Source organism: Anguilla rostrata, chromosome 18 (genome assembly GCF_018555375.3).
Source record: "Anguilla rostrata isolate EN2019 chromosome 18, ASM1855537v3, whole genome shotgun sequence".
NCBI lineage: Eukaryota > Metazoa > Chordata > Actinopteri > Anguilliformes > Anguillidae > Anguilla > Anguilla rostrata.
In genome coordinates this window covers 6,692,382-6,713,730 of record NC_057950.1, presented here as the reverse complement: position 1 = coordinate 6,713,730, position 21,349 = coordinate 6,692,382, and the positions used below count along the sequence as shown (strand labels likewise).

Genomic DNA, 21,349 nt, shown 5'->3' with positions numbered 1-21,349 from the left:
TGAACCGCACCGAGTCTTTAAAAAAAAACTAAAAAAACCCCGCTCTCCTCGGCTCCTAAATTAACCTTTTACAGCGTCATTAATTGTCACATATATGGTAAATGGTAAATGGACTGCATTTATACAGCGCTTTTATCCAAAGCCCTTTACAATGATGCCTCTCATTCACCGGAGCAGTTAGGGGTTAGGTGTCTTGCTCGGGGACACTTCGACACGCCCAGGGCGGGGGGATCGAACCGGCAACCCTCCAACTGCCAGATAACCGCTCTTACCTCCTGAGCCATGTCGCCCCCCATTCAGTTGAGACAGCGATTAATACTGCCAATACAGTATATGCTTGGCTCATTACGAGGCGCTATAATCATTTATTAGGAATCCATTTCCTGCTCTGAATATCGCAGCATCGTAGATAAATCCTGTATATTGTAGATAAATGTCTGAAACAGTAGTGGATTGAATTAGGAGGAAAAAAAGGCAATTAATATATCCTTAAACAATCCAAACATCCAAACATGATAGTAAAATTCTACACATATAATGTAATTACAAATAAGCTATAGCCTTTAAAAAGTTGTTATTTCTTATTGAGAATATGTATTTATCATAAGGCATTTCCATAACTTACAAATTTGATTTTTCATGGGGCTTTCCTCGAAAAACTGTTATTCTTTATGACTGAAATTTCGCAAAACACTTCACAATCAATTACATTTTATGACTTCCTATAATAAACGGAATACAGCAAAGAGATAATGTGGGTAATAACACAAACGCGAATAACAACTGTATATGGCATTATTCATATAAATCTTTACCAGGGCACCACTTAATTTCACTTTACGAGCACTTTTAACGTTCCAAAGAGAGCCTGTGAAAAGCAGTTAGGCACCACGGACGAGCGAGAGTAAGACACCGTGCTGTAGGGCAACGCCCTCACGGGTCTGGATATTTTTGGGGGTAGTAACAGGGTTCCCACAGTCCCCCACTGTCTGCTCAGGTGAGCCGGGCTGTGATGCGGTTTAGCACAGGTGAGCAGCTGTGTGCACGTTAGCACAGGTGAGCAGCTGTGTGCACGTTAGCACAGGTAAACAGGTGAGCAGCTGTGTCCAGGTAAGCACAGTGCTGTACCGCTGGGCTGTGATGTGGTTTAGCTCAGGTGAGCAGGTGAACAGCTGTGTCCAGGTTAGCGCAGGTGAGCAGCTGTGTCCCTGTAAGCACAGTGCTGCTCTGCTGGGCCGCCCGTGTCTCTGTGTGTGCTGTAAGTAAGAGAGGCGGGACCAGAGCCGGTCTCACCCCTCCTGTTGTCTGATTGGCTCAGTGTGTGCTGTGTGACCCATGCGTGACACTAACTGTTCTTTTGTCTCTTTTTCTCCCCTTCTTCACCTTTTTCCATCTGCCTCTCTCCTCTGCCCCCCTCCCTCGCCCCCACCCCGCCCCACCCCGTCCCGTCCCACCCCGCCCCACCCTGTCCCGCCCTTCGACCCTCTCTTGTTTTTTTCCCGCTCCCTGTAGCCGCCCTCGCCTTCTCCCTCGCAGCGAGCGCCCAGGCCCCCCGAATCATAACAGGCCCCGCCCCGGTGCTGCCCCCCGCCGCCCTGCGCACCCCCACCCCCGCCGGCCCCACCATCATGCCTCTGATCCGACAGATCCAAACCGTCATGCCCAACGGGACGCCCCACCCCACCGCCACCCTAGTGCCCCCCGGTCCCGAATCGGGCCTCATCTACGCGCCCTACGAGTACCCCTACACGCTGGCCCCCGCCACCTCCATCCTGGAGTACCCCATCGACTCCAGCGGGGTGTTAGGTAAGCATTCCGCCCTCCCGCCCCTCTGTCCCTGTGAGTGTCCCGCACCCCACCCCCTGCAGTGGGACCCCGCCTCCCACAAGACCTCCCCAAATTGCCCCCTGGCCATTCCTCTAAATTGCTCCTATTTGGAATGGTTCCCCCAAAGCAACGTCCCCCGGAAATAAATGTCAGCGTTAACGGAAAGGGGGGGGGGAGGCCGCAATTAAGAACTGTTTGCATAAATGAAACGGCAGTTAAGTGTTTATGTAAATTAACAGAATTTAAACCGAAAAGACCTCCCGCTCTCTCCTCCTGCTCCTCCTCCTCCTCCTCCTGCCCCAAACGGCTTTTTGGTTCGTTGCAACCCGTCAAAAATTGGGATAAAAATATCTTTGCTGGAAAGACTGAAGCGCTTTTCACGAACAAAAACTCATCAGAGGTACGGCGAAGGCTCCTCTTCTTCCTCGGCCCTAGATCACGTGTGTGTGCCTTTGTCGAGCCAGCGAGGCGAGACTGAGGATTTGAGATTTGAGGACTCCATCTGCATTTCTATTTTTTTTTTAAAGGGGGGGGTGGGGGGGGCGGGGATGCTCTGAGGGGGTGGGGGCATGGAGCCACGGTGCTGAGCGAAGATTTCACTTTTTCTCTCTTCTTGTGTAACCTATGCAGCGTCCTCAAAGAACGAAGACCTGTCCTTGTACTTCGGGTTCCATACCTGTCACTTTCCCATCACTGCACAGCGAGGAGACCCCTTGTCCAGGGCTCCCTTTTAAAGAACCCGAAAAGAACCAGATGCCCCCCCCCTCCCCTCGTCCCCGTCCCCCCATCCCCCATCCCTCTCTGCACAACCCCCCCCACCCCTCCACCCCCCCCCACCCCTTTGTGTGTAGGAACGGCCGAGGAAAGGCCAGCTTAACCCAAGAAACAAACAAGCTGAACAGAGAGCACTTCCCTGTATTGTCCACAGGCCTTTTTTTGAAGTGGATTGTGTCATTGTTGGTTTTGTTTTTTTTGTTGTTGTTGTGTTTTTTTTTTCATTGCTTGTGTGTATACAATATCGAAAAAAAAGGGGTGGAGGAAGGAGGAAGAGGCACTAAACCCGCCCCCCGACATTACTGCAAATCCTCCTGGGGGGGGGGGATCCCAAAGGATGGGACCTTATTGTGGGGAGGTGGGGGGGGGGGTGAGACTTGGGGTAACATGAGGACGATGAGGGGTCAGTGGGGTCACCTGAGGACTGACGGAGAGTGCAGTGAAGGCGGGGGGGGGCGGCACCAGGGGTCAAAGGTCAGGGGCGGGGTAGAGGTGGGGGGACAGTGTTGTGTTGCTTCTCAGAGGAGAGAGACTCCAGGGCACTAATTCACATTCCCTTCCTTCATCCTTTAGGTGTGGCTTTCCCCACGAAAGGCTAAAAGCGTTCAAGAACGGTCTTACTGAGCCCTCATCCGAGCGTTAACGCAGTGCTTTGTTTCACAGCTGCCTTGAGTAAATAAACAAACGAAAAAGAAAAAAAAAAAAACACACGCGCTTGGCCTAGCAGTCAGTCAGACAGCCTCCTTACGCTGCCGGCGTTTACAGTGGCAGTGCCCACCCGGGAGACGCTGGTCTTTACGCCAACCCCCCAGTCACTGTGCGCTTGCAATGCGTACACCCCCACCCCCCCCCCAGACTGTTTCACTGACTGCTACGTTCTGGGAAACCCCATATAATACTTGTCTCGCTTTACTAATCACATAATTCATTGCGATTTTTTTCTACTACTTATTGTTTATTAAAAAAAAATATATATATGAATATATATATATATATATATATATTTAAAAAATCTCAGATTTTACTACTGCGGACGTGCCTGAAGCTCTCTCTAGCTCTCTCTCTCTCTCTCTCGTGTCTGAGCCTGCTCCAGAGAGCGTGATCAGTATTATATTTAACGCGCCGGCTGCCCCTGCGGCAGACTGACTTACGTGACTAGTAAAGCCAGCGCGCGCTCGTGTGTGTGACGCCAGCGGTACTGTACGGAGGGGTCCCGCCACTGCGGACCCACCTGGTTAATGGCGGCTCCTTAGAGGCGACGGCAGCCATCTTAGAAATGACTATTAGACATACTGTTTTTTTTTTATTGTTTTTTTTATTGTTTTTTTTTTAAAGAAAACCTTCAATTGTGCCTTAACTTGTATTTTTGTTTTTCTTTTCTTATTTGCATAATTTGTTAGATGTGTTTGGTCATATATATATATATATATATATATATATATATATATATACATATATACATATATATGTATATGTATACACACAGATATACTGTACAAGATACCTGCTGTTGTTGTGAAGATTTGTGTAGAATGCTCTAACTTTGTTTTGGTAATGTTGCAATTTGAGCAGGTGCAGTGGCCACTAAGGTTCGAAGGCATGATTTGCGGGTTCATCCTTACCAAAGGATAGTGACCGCAGACAGAGGTTAGTTTAGCCCCAGTGTTTCCCATCATTACCAGTGTTTTTGGTCCCTGCAGCACACACACACACACACACACACAGACACGCGTGTGTGCACGGGGGTAGCTCGATAGTTGAAACGTTGAAACCGCACGGCTCGCTATGTTACGCTGGTGACACCACCCCCCCCCCCCCCCGTGGAGATTGCGGCTCCTTCGTTTCCCGGGATACGAAGATCAAAACGGTTCAGTCCATTCACATAGCCGGGTGGGGGAGGGACACACAAAAAGAGTTGGCTAGATGGTGACCACCACACAGTATCTAAGGACTCTGTCGTTTAGATATACGTCTGCGCACAAATCCTGGACTTCACACGGAATGGACTGCTTATTGCCACTCCATTATTTTGACGACTGTGTGACTCTTGGCATACTGTTGATGACAAATAATGGACTCCCCCAATGTACTGTTTTTTAATTGCCTGCCCCCCACCCCTCCGCAAGGCTTAAAAAAGTTACAATTTTTCAGCGCACTTAGCTAAATCTTCAGCTTCCTGATCTATAAATTAAGAGAAATCGAGTCTGTCCATTTGTATTCATTTGTTTACACAAATGACCTTAATATAACTTTAGAATTTAGAATTTTGAGATACGCACTCAAGTTTACATAAAGTTCAGATGATCGTATTTGCCATATCTCAGTATCTCCTGGATATATGATGGACAGAATTTTTTCTTCAGTTGCATCTCTGTCTTGTTTAAAGACAAACTTTTTGGTTACGAGACAAAATCAAGTGAGTTTAATAGTTTAACTAATAACGGCAGTTTTAATTTTCTGTTCCTCTTCGTGACCTCCTTGGATTCTCTCATACAGTGCGGACCGGTTTAAGGATGGTCCCTGCAGATGGGGAAGCTAACACAGACCAACACACACTTCAAATACATTCTGATTCAGAGACCAACTAAAGGATCTAGTATTCCCTTTACTGTGCCCAATAGCGACCAACACACATAAACTAGTCTTACTTTGCCACGTTGATCGCAATGAACGGAAAGTTTTCTTTCGTGATATTACCCTACGGTTAGGGCTGTCTGTATGAAGTTATTGTTCTTTCTTATGAAAAAGTCTCTTTGAAAAGGAAACAAAAAAGGAGGATTTGTTCTTGTGTGCCACAGTGCATCATACACACCTGCTCTCTCTCTCTCTCTCTCACTCACTCTTTCTCTCTGTCTCTCACACACACACACACACACACACACACACACCCTCTCCCACATTTGCACGCATCTCAAACACGCACACTCACAGATGCAGGTAACGCAGGTAAATACATAGTTTAACACAAACGTACAGACAGGGCAAGCATGCACATGCCCCCACACACACACACACACACATTTTGTCCCCTAATGCCATACCCATACTTTACCCTTAGACCCTTAGAACTGTTATGCAGCTGCTAAACACAGCTCTGATTGTGCTTCTAGAGTTCCATGTGTATGTTGGATTTTTCCAACAGCTTTTTTTCTGTGTGATCACTCAGATACCATATAAAACATATTGATAAAACATATTTTGAAATTAGATAATAAATAAAATGCAAAAGCATTATTTATTGGAGCAATGGTTAGGGCGAAATGGCCATAGCTCTGAATTCACCTCAGACAGAGCTGAAGGGAGAATCTGCATACACATCACTCGCCTCCTGTCCCACAGTCCTCTTTGCCCAGGGCTGAAATATTTAGGACTGCTGGCAGGTAACCGTAAAACACCTCATCAGATTTCATCATGGACAAAAAAAAAAAAAAAAAAAAACAAACAAACAAAAAAAAAAACTTACAAACGCCAGAGTTTTATACGCAGCTGTCAGACGATTCCAGCCTTTCACCACAGAAGAGCCTTCGCCACGCGGTGTCCGCCACAGCCCGCTCCGCGTCGGACGTACCGCTTCACTCCTTCACGCAAACAATGTGGACCAGTGCGCTTTCTTTTCTACTTGAAATAAGTATTTGAATTCAAGGAGGTAATTTATTTTTGTTGCACTTTACATTCAACGAAACAATTTTTTTCAAAATGGCGGTCTGCACTGACAGCTTGACGTGGCCATGGGTTTTAAGCTAACATTTTTAACGTGTCAGCAAGCCTAAATATTTTTTTGTGTGTTAATATGCATAAAAAGTGGGTCTAAGGGAACTGGTGTGTTGGCATTACAACAGTGTCTGTGCAAACACAGAGAACCCTTCCTCTGAAATACTCCTCTTTCAAAATGACTTTTTTCACCTAATTCACATAAAGAGTAACACGACCGTGCCAAAACATAAACACACACACACAAAACAATACTTCCTAAATATGAATTAATGAAGGTTTTAATACGACTGCCCAACAGATGGTGAATTTGTGCCAAGTGATATTTAGCTCTGTATTACTTAATACATAACGGAAAAAAAAAAAAACTAAGTTTGGCTCCAGTAACAAAACAGACAAAAATATAAAACTGACAAGATTAATTAATTTAAAAAAAAAACAAACGTGAAATTTGCACAACTGTCAAACCTGTGTGTGACGAGCTGCCTCTGACCGATGGCCGAGAGGGCGGGGTCGCGGGTGTGAGTTGGGGGTGCGAGGGGTGTGTCTCTTTGCCAGCCGCATTGGCGACACGTCTGTGAAATGGCCGCAAATCACTTCCACCGAGAAAAGAACGTTTCTGATTGGCTTAGAAGGTCTCAGAAGCTCGAGTTCACGCAAACTGCTACGGCAGCTCCGCTGTGAAGGACAGATGACGAGTCGGAGCAGTTGAGTTCCCCTTTCACGGGGGGCACGCTCTCTGACGAGTCTTTCGTGGGAACTGTCGTACGAACGGGAACAGCGTTTATATTCGTCTTACGAAGAGCTGATATTTAAGGGTTTTGGAACGAACGCCACCCCGCTTTGCACCATCACAGACCCGGCAATCTGGTCAAGCAGACAGACACTCTCTCTCTCTCTCTCTCTGGGTTTGTGTGCACACCTGACGAGTTTCAATTCATTTGAAAAGAGAAATGGCACAAATCTGATTTTGCACTGAACAAACTACAAACGAAAAAAAAAAAAAAAGAATTACTATGTCATCTCAGTTTGCCTCGGACAGGCAAAAGGCAGTATATGTTTAAATGAAAAACTACGACAAACCTCAGAAGAAAATAAGTAAAATATATGATTTAAGCTGCAGAGTCTTAATCTGTCCACTGTGAAGTCGACAGAGTCAATGTCATGAGTTAAGACCAGAGAATGAATACGTTAAAGAAATTTTTCCACTTGAGAACTTTTTTTATGTTCTACTGTAAGCTTCTGTTTATTTTTTTGTTGTTGCAAAGAAAATAGTATTTACCGGTGGCTTCTTTTAAAAAAAAAAAAAAAGTATATAAATATATATATTAAAAAACTATAAAGCAGGAATGTATATGAAATGTCAGATTTTATTGTATTTGCAAAGAAATAGCAATGATATTCTAGAGGGCTATTTGTTAGAAAGACAAATATGCATTATAGCAACATTATAGCACCATTTAGAAATTTCCTATATTTTTGGATATACTTTAGGGCTTTATACAAATGACAGGACTTTTCAGTGTTTATATGCAAGTGCATTTTATATGATGTGTCCTGTAAAATTGTGGATAGTTTCAAAAAGCTGGGGGTTTGGCTGAAGTGATGGCTTTGGCGTAGCTCATAGCTCCTTGTCCCATACTGCTCTAGAGGCGCACCATGTAGAGTTGCTTTGTACCACGAGGCCCAGATTTTCATGTTGTTGTAAATAGAAACAAAAAAAAAAATTATCTTGAAAGGCAATAAAATTTTATTGAGTAAAAAAAAAAAAAAGAAAAACAGTTGTTTGGCCCATAAGTTATTTTTTCTTTCTCCCTGTTGATGGTGTCTTCTTGAATTTTCTCGTGTCTCCTAAATGCACTTCTTTTTTAACTGCGAAACATTAATATTCACATCCATCATTACTAGCCGCTTTCCTGCTTGCAGCTGTACTGAGCTCTAATGCTTAATAGCAGTCAGAGAATCATAACTACGCTCACTGTCCTCAAAATTTATTTTTACCTTCATTCGATCTTTTCTCTGTCCAGATTCCTTCCATTGACATGACTGCTACTAACCATTAGCCATATTATCCTAGTTGCTTTGTTTTATTTCTAAATTGGTTTTACTTCCTCTCTTTTTTAACATTCAACGTGGGAGTCAGCTCTCTGTCATGCGTGAAATCATGAATTCCTCATGATTTCACTGAATTGTATAGATTATGTAAATCAGCCTTGGCAGAATTCTTAGCTGTGATTAGCTTGTCATGTTGTCATCCAGCTGTCCCTAGCTGAAACTAATCTCCTCTCTATCTTTTTCTTTTTTCCCCTTTTGTTTCTCTCTTTTTTATTTATTTTTCTTTCCTAACCACCCAGCCGCCACCGGCAACTAACCTATGACCCTCTGACCTCTGAACTCTTCACCCAATGATGACCTGACCATTGCCTGCCTGCTGATCAGTTCACTGGTAAAAACAAAAGAGAAAAGAAGGAAGGCCTTCGCTTGTTGTCTGTCTCGTTCGCGGTGAGCCAAGGGGCCGAGGTTTTCACCTAACAAATCCACACAGCGAGACCTGACAGTGCCGCCGCCGCCCCCCCCCCCACCCCCCTCACCCACACACACACACGGCTCTACCACCTCCAGCTTGCCCCCACCGTGATTCCAGACCTGCACTGAAAAGTTGAAAAAGCAATAAGGTCTGATTCGCCACCCAACCATGCCACGACCCAGCCAAGGCCACGCCCCCTCCCCTTACCAATCACCAATCACACCATGCCACTCTGGCTCCGCCCCCCCCTCCCCTTTCTCCACCGCTCTGTGAGGAAGAAGGAGGAAGAGGAGGAACATGTGAAAAGCAATGCGGCGGGATAGCAGTCGGCAGCCGTCTCCCGCCATTGGCTGCCACGGTAACAGCGTCGCCAGGAGACCTCTGATCATGGTAAACGAATCGGTCCTGAATGTATTCTGTAGTGATGAGCTCTCATGCATGAACCTTGCAGTCTTTTGTTCCATCTGTGGTGAAAGATAATGCACTATCTTTTTAAAAAAAAAATTTTTTTTAAAGAATGTGTCATTAGAATTTTAAAAATGCATATTATTAAAATCAGCAATCTAGACAGGGGAATAAAAAAAAACATTTCTGGGGTTCTTCAATTATCTGAAACCTAGTGGTGATTAGAATGGGGTTGGGCTTGGGTGAAGAGGGATGGGTAGAGAATAGCCAGGTAGGAAGGGGCGGAGTAAAGATGTAGTGGGCGGGGCTGGTTTCGGGGGGGAGGGGCTTAGGACACTGAGTGACAGCAAAGGTACATGCATCATGAGTCCCATTACTCAGCAACGATTTTTTAAAGACCACTTCCTTGTAAAGACATTTCTTTAAGGATGTAAAAGCCATGCCTGCCTATCTGCTGTACACGTGTATTGAAATTGTACATAAGTGTATATACAAAACAAACAAACGAGAAAAAAAAAGAAAAACACTAACATAAAAAAGGTAAATACTTTTACTACAAAAGGGTGCTGGTGAAGAGAAAATATATTTTTCCAAAATTTAGTATTTTATACTTTCAAGTGTGGTGAAGACGACGACGAACAAAGAAACCCTTTATTTCGTGAAAACAAACCGTTTTCGTTCTGTGGAAAGAGAGGTATTAAAGACCAAAACAGCCTTTTTCTGTTTTCCCTTTTCCCTTTTTTTTTTCTTTTCTTTTTTTTGTTAAGCATTTAAAAATGAAAAGGAAATGAAAGTGCCTTATTTTCCTCACGGTCATCAAATGTGAATGTCTCATCAGTCCGTTCTTACTGCATACCAGGTCCGTGTACACGCTGTCTCTGGCCCTCTCCGTGTAAAGCAATGAGAATGAGCCTCCTCAGGCTCCAGCCTGACTCAGTCTTGCTGTTGCTGTTTGCGAATAAATTAGATGCCCGTTTCTGGAAGCCCAGCGCCAGTGGACCACTGACACCCCAGTAAAAGGGAAGACTGACAGTCAGAGTGTTGTTTTTGATCCAGAGAACCACTGACACTTCCAGGCTTGTATAGACTGAGGACGCAGTGCCTCTGGCACCCAAAGGAATCTGTCCTCAAAGTCCCAGGCCACCACTGACACACCATTAAAGTCTATATTATGTTGCCTTGGGCAGCACTGACACTCAATTTGAGTCTGTATCATCAGGCCCAGGCCACCACTGAGCCTCTATTAAAGTCTATATTATAATGCCTTGGGCATCACTGACACTACATTTGTGACACTATATTCTAACTCTATATACATATTACCAGTGAGACCAGATCTTGATTTGCAGGGTCTCGGACGGGAATTTTTTAAGAAGCACGTCTGTTCCCCAGCCACTGTAGTGACACCTGGAGTTTGTTGGGCGTTTTGCGTGCAGACGAGCGGCTGGCGACCGCGCGACAGAGTCGCGGTCGACAGCCTACGGCCTGGAGCAGCCTAGAGGTCTGGAGCAGCCTCACATAGAGAACAGCCTAGAGGCCCAGAACAGCCTCACGTAGAGAACAGCCTAGAGGCCCAGAACAGCCTCGCGTAGAGAACAGCCTAGCAGCCTAGAGAACAGCCGCGGCCGGACAGCCTCGCCTAAGAACAGCGGCTCGAGCCCAGCTGCGGCCAGGGCCAGGGAGCGGCTTTACCTAGCAGCCCTGGTGGGCGTTAGACACCGCGGGCGTGCGCTCACACTCACACACACACTCACACACACAAAGACATGCGCTCACACTCACACACACGATTAACAGGACTGATATTTCACCACCAACAACTACAACAACAACAACAACTGACACTGTCGGCGGTGAAATGTCACTCCAGTTAATCGTGTGTGTGAGTGAGTGGGTGTGTGTGTGTGTGTGTGTGTGTGTGTGTGAGTGCACAGCCGAGATTGTCGGTGGGGAAAAGGGAACATAAACATCGGGTTCAACTTTAACACCAGTGTCTGGAGCCTGGGACCCTGCACCTCCACATTTAGGACTACTAGGTACACTCTGTTCCCCCCTTTTACACCCTGGGTTGAGCTCTGTCCTGCCCCCTCTTTATTTACTATGCAACACATCCATCTCCTCCACCGTATGTGCTGAGTCTCTGCATCATGAACTTGTCTTCCCGTTAGGAGAGAGGTTGTAATCTTATGGTTTTTCATTTAGTTATGATTATGCAGTGCCATTATTATTATTATTATTATTATTCTTATTCTTATAGTTATTATCACATGAACCGATAGACAGAAATGTCAACGTCTTTGGATTCATTATGAGGAAACTATTAAGGAGATTACAAGATTGCAAGTTTTATTGGGGTAAAACCTTGAAGTGTCTGGAGAAAATATCAAATGCAAAGACTACACAGTATTGGCAAGGTAGAATAGATTAATTTGGAGGTGAGATTTTTATATCCAATAAGCTTTACTTCTTTACAATCTCACCCCTGATTAGCATTTTGTTATTATATTGTTTTATTGAAAGAAGCCTTTTTTTGACAACATCATTTCAGATTTTCGTTGACGTTAATGTCAGTGTGTGCAAAGCAGTCGTATCCCCGTATGTCTGACATATCTCACCCATAAGTACAGAGTCATTCTGTTACACCACTCAACTGATGCTTTGTATTTACCTGGTCCAACTTATTGCCTACAAGAAAATGACATGTACCTGTATGTATTTACAGCAAGTGTTACAAGTTTATAATGTATTTTTCTATCTTATTTTATATGTTATTGAAAACACTGAAATTACATTATTTCCAAATTTGAACACAAACAAAGAAGAAAACAAAATATATTCACAAAAAAAATAAATCCAACTCAAGTGCAAATGTGAAGGTTCTTTTAAAAGGCATTTGATTTGCTTTATGGTACAGACCTGGGACACTCCACATGGAGCCTTATCATCATGAATATTTTACTGAAATACTTCCTTTGAATTTTAATTTTGTTTCGTTTTTATTTTTACGTTGCTTGCATTTTTACGTCTTTTTGTTGTAAAGTGTTCTTATTAACCGATAGTATTATTTTAATAAATATGACTATACAAATGTACTAACAGTGGACAAAAGTCTGTTTTTATTAACAGCGGGGTTTCGAGAGGTTGCTCCAGCCGTCGGCTCGGAAAACCCAAAACGAAGGAAAGGTTAATGTTTTAAGTTTTACCGACAGTAACACCTCGTACCGCGGCGCGATACTGAAACATTAATGATAATGGGTCAAACTAACATCAGCGCTCTCTCAAATGTACTACAGCGCTTTCCACCCCCCTTTGCACCCTCTCTCTCTCTCTGTTATTTTCATGAACTCAAACCCTTCAGTGGAGTTTTATGTAAATTTAATGAAATTGAAGGGGAACTTTCAGAGGCCATAGCACGTGTTCTATTTGTGCATTTGTGTGCGTGCGTGTGTGTGTGTGTGCGTATGTGTGTCTGTGTGTGTGGGGGGCGGGGGGGGGGGGGGGGGTGTCGCTAGGTTTTTTATAGGTTGCTAAGATGAAATCAAAAAGACTGCTTTATTCCACTGAGGTTTTACTGAGTTTTTTTTTTCTTCACCCCGAAAGCAAAAATGTTCTTGACCTGCCTCACTACAGGAAGACTCGGTATTTGTCATTTGGAGACCATGTTTATTGCACAATTAAGGCGGCTATTTACATTTCAATCGATGTGTGGGTGTGAGCGTTTGGTGGGCTGCAAATCACACCTGATTGTGAAGTGATTATCCATACAGAACAAACATTCTGTGACCTCCAGCGTTCGCGTATATCAATGACGTCCCACTGAGAACTGACAGACATCGATTTTTATTAATTTTACAATTACATTTTTTAATCTGAAGCGTGCATCATCTATCTCGTGACTTAATGAAGACTTCAAAAGCAAAAAAAAAAAAAAAAGTGATTGCACTTGGTCTTTGAGAGCACTGAAGTCTTAATGAGAGATAAAGGAGAAAATAGATGGGTGTTATTCAGCTATGCTTAACGTACACGGGGTTTCCATACTTCAGCTGGGAAACGCCGGCTGTCATCAGGGGTGCAACACCCTGCCAAACCCCACACACACGCACACACACACACACACACCACCTTCAATGCAAACCCCTGATGTATTACGTGAATAAGAGGTCTACAAACCTACAATATACATAAAATTTGTTCTTGTGTTGATTTCCATGATTATTATTACTAGTGGTCATAGCAGCAGCACACAAATTACTGCTGAATATTTAATTGCTATTTGTTTGCATCATTTCGGTCATAACTGTTGGATAAAGGCCTGCGTAGTTGCAAAGCAAAATGAGGTAACAACAGCTTTCAGTGAATGGTCCTTCTTAAGGGCTGTTTGACCCCTTTGTTAAGCAGTACTCAGTACCTTAATAAGCACTACATAAACATTCATAACTGCATATGCCAGTAACCGTGAAAGTGCTGGCATTTAGTGTGTGTTACTTGGTGTGTCACGGTAATGCCACTTGCTGCATCTGTGGTGGCAAAACCTTGCCAAAAAAAATCTTATGTCTTTTCACGGTTGTTTACATTAGCATGCTAAGCTGGACAAGCTGCTATGTCCTGCTTATGAAGGGGTTATAACTTCTCATCCTAAAAACGGGTGGGGGGGGGGGGGGGGGGGTTGGGCTTGTATATAAAGGGCTGTAATTCCTGCACAGATTCCCTGATATAGATGTAAATACCCTCAAATTAAAGCTAACAGTCTGCACTTAACTTCATATTCATATCCTAAGGTGCTGGCGTACAGAGCCAAAACAACCAAAAATGTGTCACTTTTAACTTTGGCATTTTAACTGTAACTCTCAAGACCATTCACAGAAAGTGTTACCAGTATATGTTTCCTCATTAATTTCAAATAAATAAATATTCCTCATTTAGCTAATATGGATCCAAGAATAGCTCCAAAAGCCACATGAATAAACATACATTAAATAGCGTGCAAAATGTACAACAATCTTCTATAATTGCACAGTGAAATATTGAAAGGTTTTTCTTCTTTTTTTTTTACATCTTTGACTTGATACGAGTTCAGAAACAAAGGCCTGAACTCAAGCAATCACGTTCATTTTCGCTGACATCACTAAACCATTTGTTGAAGCCAGCACTTGTGTTTAATTGTGATTCAGAGGTAAGGACAAATGTTCATTTAATCCAGGCCAAAGATCTGAGGATAACAGATTTTTCTTCTTTTTTTTTTTTTTTTAAAACATCAACAAGCAATCACAGGACACGTATATTACACGTGGGCCTGCGGGCAACAGGAGATCTGATAACCGCATTGTGAGTCAAGCGACGGTAACAGGCCTGTTTGGCCATTACCGCCGGTGTACCGGCGCGATAAGACATATTGATAAAAGCCCATCCCTGCAAACACAGAAAAGGACGGTGTGTAAAATGGGGCTTGCAGATGGGAGGGGAGATTAGGCCAATCAGCAGCCGGTTTTCCGTTAGACAGAGGAAGCGGCGGGAAGGTGGGGGGTGGGGGGGGTGAAAGGGAGGAGGGAGCGAATCGATAGAGCCCTTTGTGTTATTTGACATTCGAGGGGCCTGTTATCAGGGGGGGACTGTGGGATCGCTATCTGCTCTTATCTCAGCGGCGGCTGCTGCCAGCCTGGGCGAGGACAAATGAAGGCTGGGGCCCCAGGAAGCCCCCCACATGTAAGACCCCCCCCCCCACACACACACACACCCCACCACTCTGTCCACCCCCCGCCTCAGTGGCAGGAAAGCGCCAGCTCTGCTTCCTCGTACACCGAGTGCTCATTGCAACCTTCTTCTCTAAACTGGAGATTGTCAGGAAGTGACTCCCCCCCCCTTCTCCCTTCCCCCTTCCCTCGCCTCCAAAACTTTCATTCACCTTGCTTCCCCCCCACCCCCATCACTCCCCACCCCCCACACTCCACTTCACCACAGTTACCACCATGTAAGAGGGGGGCGGAATGGCACAGGTCCGCCTCCTCGACGGGCGACGGAAACACAGCGAAAAATGGGCAGGTTTGGAGGAGGGGGGTGGGGGGAAGGGTGGCACACCCAGGGCTAAATATTCCAGGTCCTCTTGCGCAGACTGATCTGTAAGTTGCTCTAGCGGTATCCCTCAGGGCCCCTCCAGCGCTGTGGGGTGTGGTTTAGCAGGCCCCCACCGCTCCCCTTTCCTTCCTTCCCCCCCCCCCCCCCCCCAATCCTGTCCCGTTTCTCAAAGAGGCTGGACGCATTAGGAAGCCCAGTCCTCCCGAAAGCACCAATCAATCAAGATGAAATATTCATACCCTCATTCCCCAAATTTGCATGCGAGGGGCCGTGGGTGAGATCATGTTCCCAGCATCAGTGAGACTGCCGTCTCTGAACCACCCCCCCTCTACACCCCAACCCCACCCCCTCTGCCACCACCTCCACCACCACTACCAGTGCCAGGGTCCCCTTAAACCTATCAATAAGCTGCCCCGCCCCCTCGCCCCCCCCCTTCCCTAATGCGGTAACATAATGCAGTGTGGGGTGGGGGGGGGGCACCCTAATGACTGGATAATTGGTCTGGCTGGGGGGTGCGGATGCCCTGAAAGGGCAGAGTGGGTGTAAGTGGAGCTGGCTGGAGCCGCTCGATGGGTCCTGGGGGGCTGTTTTGTCAACACTCCCTCGGATCACCTTAACAACGGGCTGGGTCTGCAGTGACCTTCATGTCCAAACATTACCCCGGGACATCCCTGCGCTCCCCTGCAGCGGTGCGGGGGGGCCTGGGGCGTCAGGGCCCCTGCTTCCACGGGACGGGCTTCAAACTGGGCCCGCCGGCCAGGAGCACGGGGGGCGGGGGTTGGGGGGACGGGGCGGGGTGCTGGGAGAGGAGCCCACTCCCTTTCCGGGGACCACTATGAAAATTTTTAAAAACTGATAAATGAAATCTGGTCGAATTTTATTGGCGTGACATTTGCTGAACTTTAGCAGCAGGGCAAATAAAGGAGTTTATCTTTGCCAGAGCCCGCTGTTCCACGCAAAACGTGTCCAGTGGAAAACGACACTTTTTGAAAACGAAAGCGACTCCTCAAATTGCTAGCCAGACTGCCTGCTGTATGTCCATCACAATAAAATTAATAAAATAACCTTACAAATTTCACATTATATTACATGGCCACTATTCTGCACAGGGACAAACTGTGCAGCTGATAGAGCACGATGTGGAAAGAAGACATTGATGAAACTGCTACAGTTTCACCCCAGAACTAAAGCACTAATGGTTATGTTTAGCTATACCAGAAAGACTTCAGATGGAGACCTCAAGAAGCTGTGATAAGTGGCACACATGACAAGCACACAACCAAACGGACGCAGGTACAGTTGGCAGGGACACATGCACGTCAGTTTTTGGGGCAACTAACAGGACATCATATGCCAAGCAGTATTACATTTCATTACATTACAGGTATTTAGCAGACACTTTTGCATTTTTGCACAGCAACCATTTACACAGCTGGAATCGGTTCAGGTTGCTTACCTTGTTCAAAAATAGAACAGCAGTATGCCACCATGGAATTGAACCGACAACCTTTAGTTCTCTAACCATTAGACTACAGCGCCACTCTATACTAGTAGATTAGGGGTGAACATCCCTGATCCTGGAAAGCATCAGAGTCTGCTGGATCAATTAAAGCAGCCATTTACACAGTTAACTCCCATCACCTGGGCTCCGGGGTTCTTGGCTAATTTTCAGGCGAGAACAAAAACTGCGTGGCTCTCCGGGACCAGGGTTGGCATTCGGTTCGCATTGGACATAATGAGGAGGGACGGATAAGAGACTGTGAAATGGCAGCGGTGTAACGTTTAAAAAAAAAGAAGACAGGACTGGAGCGCGGAGGTCCTCGCGCGAGGCGCGCGCAGTGATTAACGACGCCATCGTCGCCGTAGTGCGCAGACCCTTCATCATTGCGACGAGCCAGTCGAAAAAAACACACCTTGCCGTGTTCGAAAACGAGCGTAAACATGTTGTTTCCCAATCCCTGTAGTGCCACTAAAGGGGATGTGGTACAGCTTATACAAGCTTGTATAAAATCAGCCATTTTCAAACTCTCAGTGGTAGTAATCAGAGCATTGTAGCCTACGCACTTGAGTGTTTAACGTTTAAGCCTTTCTCGGATTTAATATGAAGTAATTTCTTCTCATTGCTAAAAATTAGTTATTTTGTTAACATTTTGTACTTTCACTTTCAGTATTGTCTGTAAATAAACGTATACTTTTTTGTATTTATTACCATTTTACAAACATTGTTTTTTATTGCACTCTGCAGCAATAATGGGCGCGATCCGAAATAAAACACCCGTGATTGGCAGATAAATTGATTGATTGGCTGTTTTATAACAACGGTGCACAATATAATCCTTTGTGGATATTGATGAGGATTTGTTTTTAAGCAGTTATAAAGCCTTGTCTTTCAGGCAGAGCCTGTGCATTGTAAATACTTGAGAAATTAGAGGCGATGGGCAGCGCTTTATTGTAATACTCAGTAATTAGTTCCTGCTTATCGAAATTGTTTTACCCTTTGGCACTTTCAGAATTTTCACCCCATTTAAAAACATCTTTATCGTGAATCGGCACAAAGGCACGCGCCTTTCAACTGCATGACAATGCGGATCAGGTGCAAATTAGAGCATTCGAGTTTCTTTTTGTTTAATTGTTTTGCCCTGAAGCTTGAGTGGCGTATAAATAAGTCCTTAAAGGAAGAATGAACAATTATTATTCAAACAAGAAGGACACAAGGAGGATAAATGATTGGGGAGGAGGGAACGCTAATGCTGGATGGAGCTGGATTTGCGCTGCTCAGTATGATTTGACTGGGAGGAAACGTTCTGCTTCAAAGAAGGAAACCATTGTGCGAGATGGCCATAACCACACGAACGCAACGGCTGGAACAACTTATCTTATGTGCGCTTCAAGTAGGCTCTCCCCAACTGCACAAGTGGCCACTGCATTACATTACATTACAGGCATTGTACGAGGACTTACACAACTTTTTCATAGCCTTATGTATCCATTATACAGCTGGATATATACTGAAGCAATGTAGGTTAATACCTTCAAGGTACACGGCAGTCCTTACCCGCGAACCTGCGACCTTTCGGTTACAAGCGCAGTTCCTTACCCACTGTGCCACACTCCGTCCATGCATGTATGGTTACGTATCTGTGTGTGTGTGCCTAGTGGTGTGTGTAGCCTACCTATACGCGTGTGTGTGTGCTGAGGTACATGTACATTTTTGAAAACATTTGTATGGATTACTGTGTTTGTGTGCACTGTGATGTGCGCACCTGTGTTTGTGCGTGCGTGGGCGTGTCTGTGTGCGCTATGAGGTAGGTACGTATGGGTTATTTTTTGTGTATAGATTCCTGTGTGTGTACTGTGTTGTGTGCACCTGCGTTCAAGTGTGTGTCTCTGTGTAGGACTGAGTTAACAGGACATCAAAGAGGACACTTTTTTTTTTTTTTTTTTAGCTGACCTTTACCCCACCCCCCGGTCTCACCTCCTGTCCCATTGGCGCTTTGTCCACTCAGCCCTTCCTGGATAGCAGCGGGCTCTGGCTCGGAAGAGAGGACAGCAGAAAGGCCGGTCTGCCAAGCCTGGTGGGCACACTGGGCAGCAGTGCCCGAGAGCCAGCATTGTCACCGTGGCCTTGAGCGAAGGCTGAGGGAATCTGGGCAGCCATACCCCCACAGAGCCGCCACACACGGCACTACTCTGGCCATGCACTCCCACGGAAAAGCCGTCGCACGCTGCGCCAACCGGAAAACCAGGAGATGGGACACGAAGGGATTACGTCCCCGCCCCGGTCTACTTCCACCTGTTCTCATACTGTCGAAGATAGATCGATCGATACAGACGAAGACAAATGTCTGCGACAGGTTCTTTTTAACACAAGGTGTGACGGTTCCTTAACTGTAATATCTAAAAATGTCCTAGCTGGCGACAGCCCAATATTTTATTGACTGTGCTTATGAGGGAGTTACGGGGCACTTATGTAGGGCCATTCGTATGAGGTATTACCAATAATTATTAATCCCACTTATCACACACACACGCGCGCACACTAGGAACTACTTAAAACGGGTGTGTGTGTTGAAATAGTGCTATAGCGATGTATCTGCTGTAATGCGTCTGTGTCTGCATTTCCCCATTAGTCAGTGCATCATGTGGCGCTTTGACGCCGTTCATTGTGCTAGCGCACAGCTCACGTTAAAGGACACAGTGGCGTCTCTTCCTGTTTTGACTGGGACAGTCCAGCTTTGTCCCTGACCTTTTCCGGACATCGCCTCCCATTTCTCTCTGACCCAGAACGTCGAAATGCATTACAGTCTGCCCTGTATGTGTGTTTTGGTTTCCCGAAACAGATTCCCAAATGGCTACAAAACAAGACAACACTAAGAATCCATTTGTGTGCAAAAACGAAATGCACCACCAGAATTGGCAGTGCTTTTCTGGATCCACTCCACCCTCACAAAAAAATTTCAAACCAGATATGACCGGTGGATTTCTATCCATAGAGCCTGCCTCCGTTATGTACCTTTGGAGGCGTATGAACAGCATTAAAGCGCGTGGGCATGCGTGTGTGTGTGAGCACGTGATAAATGGGTTGTTTAGTGATGAAGAAAGTGGTGAATAAATTTGCATATGAATGGTGCTTATGTGTCGCTACTCATAAGAGAAACAGAGGAGCAGATGTACCATTCATACTTGTAACAAATTTTTCAGAATTAAGCCATGGAATCAGTTCAGTTGAAAGAATCGGAAACAAGGTTTCAAGGGTGGAAAATAGGGAGATTGGATGGAGGGGTTTGGTAAGAGGTTCAGAACAATTTTTAAAATTGGATGCAGATGAGATTACTCACTTATTTAAAAGAAATCAATGTGAATAAGACTCAAGCAAAAAAATTTGAAGGTATGTAGCCTCTCCCAATTAAAGTGATCAAAGTGCAATTCATACAGTCTCATGACTAGAAGTGACCAAAGATCGCATTAGCGCACACACGTGAAGACGACAGCTTCAGAGCTGCAAACATTAAAACACAAGGCACATTTCCCCCCATCAAGGTCAGCCGCGTATCAGAGGCTTGGCCACAGCGAGCCCCGCTGCGGCTCTCTCTAACAAGCCTACCGCCGGCGCACCAGGCCGGTCTCCAAAAGCCAGTTACGCGGCAGGACTCCACCGAGCTAATCATAGATATCGCACGTATCCTCCGCGCGGCCAATCACGGCCACGTCGGGCCTCTCCCCTGAGCCAATCGCGTTCCGGTACTCTCCGGGGGCAATCAGTCACACTGCAGGTGTCTTTTCCGGAGCCAATATCAAGTGGTAGCCACACTCAGACCTGATCGTTAGCTTGTTGAGACACGCCGGCTCCTTCCGTCCCTCGCTGAGACTTTCAGCGCTATTGTCTGGCATGTGTGCGAAATAAGAGTGGGAAACAAAGTCCTCTCGTCTGTGTATTTGTGACATTACATTTACAGGCATTTAGCAGACGCTCTTATCCAGAGCGACTTGCACTGCTTTTTTTTTATATCGCATTTACATTGCATCCATTTACACAGCTGGATATATACTGAAGCAGTGCAGGTTAAGTACCTCACTCAAGGGACGCCAGTGTCCTCCCCGGGAATCAAACCTGTGACCCGTAGGTTACAAGACCACCTCCTTACCCATTATACTACACTGTCTCAAACGTCAAACATCCAATCCTTACTTAACAAAATATTGTAAACTGCCAAGCAAGCAATGCTCATGTTGCTGTTAAACTTACTTTTGCAGTTGACATTTTTCAGGTTTGGTGAGTGAAGAGGCCCACCAAGTCATTTACTCAATACAAATGTAAAACAGAGCAGGTATCCTTCCACCAAAGCTGGTCACTGACTGCTCAGCTCTCCCTCAAAGCTTGTAAGAACCACCCAGCCTTCTGGAAGAGACGATCGCCAGGTAAAATAAGAGGACCCAGGATTCCGTGAGGGGAACCAGCCTTTTCACAGCGAACGCAGAAACAAAATCACTTTCTGTCCATTTCTGCTCACCTAGGAACACCGTAATTGCATG

The 21,349-nt window shown here is 45.5% G+C and overlaps 1 protein-coding gene and 3 long non-coding RNA genes across 8 annotated transcripts in view; 3 read left to right on the top strand and 1 right to left on the bottom strand.

Annotated features, from left to right (window-relative positions):
- Window positions 1-9,768, top strand: part of LOC135244831 (KH domain-containing RNA-binding protein QKI) — a 98,027-nt gene extending 88,259 nt beyond the window's left edge. The window contains exons 6-8 of one of the 5 annotated variants that reach the window (XM_064317419.1): window positions 1,513-1,806; window positions 4,174-4,248; window positions 8,667-9,768. In XM_064317419.1, coding sequence (XP_064173489.1) covers window positions 1,513-1,806; window positions 4,174-4,248; window positions 8,667-8,683 — 386 coding nt within the window. In that variant the 3' untranslated portion in view covers window positions 8,684-9,768. Of the gene's footprint in view, window positions 1-1,512; window positions 7,361-8,666 lie in introns of those variants that run through there. The other 4 variants (XR_010327064.1, XM_064317420.1, XM_064317417.1 and 1 more) reach the window with 4 other exon arrangements.
- The window catches only part of LOC135244836 (uncharacterized), a 37,192-nt gene extending 20,092 nt beyond the window's left edge, over window positions 1-17,100 (bottom strand). The window contains exon 1 of the long non-coding RNA XR_010327068.1: window positions 16,773-17,100. This is a non-coding gene — a long non-coding RNA (uncharacterized LOC135244836). The remainder of the gene's footprint in view (window positions 1-16,772) is intronic.
- LOC135245106 (uncharacterized) lies at window positions 10,921-12,336 on the top strand. Its single transcript, XR_010327148.1, has 2 exons — window positions 10,921-11,138; window positions 11,179-12,336. It is a non-coding gene; the product is annotated as an uncharacterized LOC135245106 (long non-coding RNA).
- Window positions 17,101-17,478: 378 nt separating the features above from the next.
- Window positions 17,479-20,213, top strand: LOC135244834 (uncharacterized). The gene is made up of 2 exons (XR_010327066.1): window positions 17,479-18,207; window positions 18,763-20,213. It is a non-coding gene; the product is annotated as an uncharacterized LOC135244834 (long non-coding RNA).
- The last annotated feature ends 1,136 nt before the right edge of the window (window positions 20,214-21,349 follow it).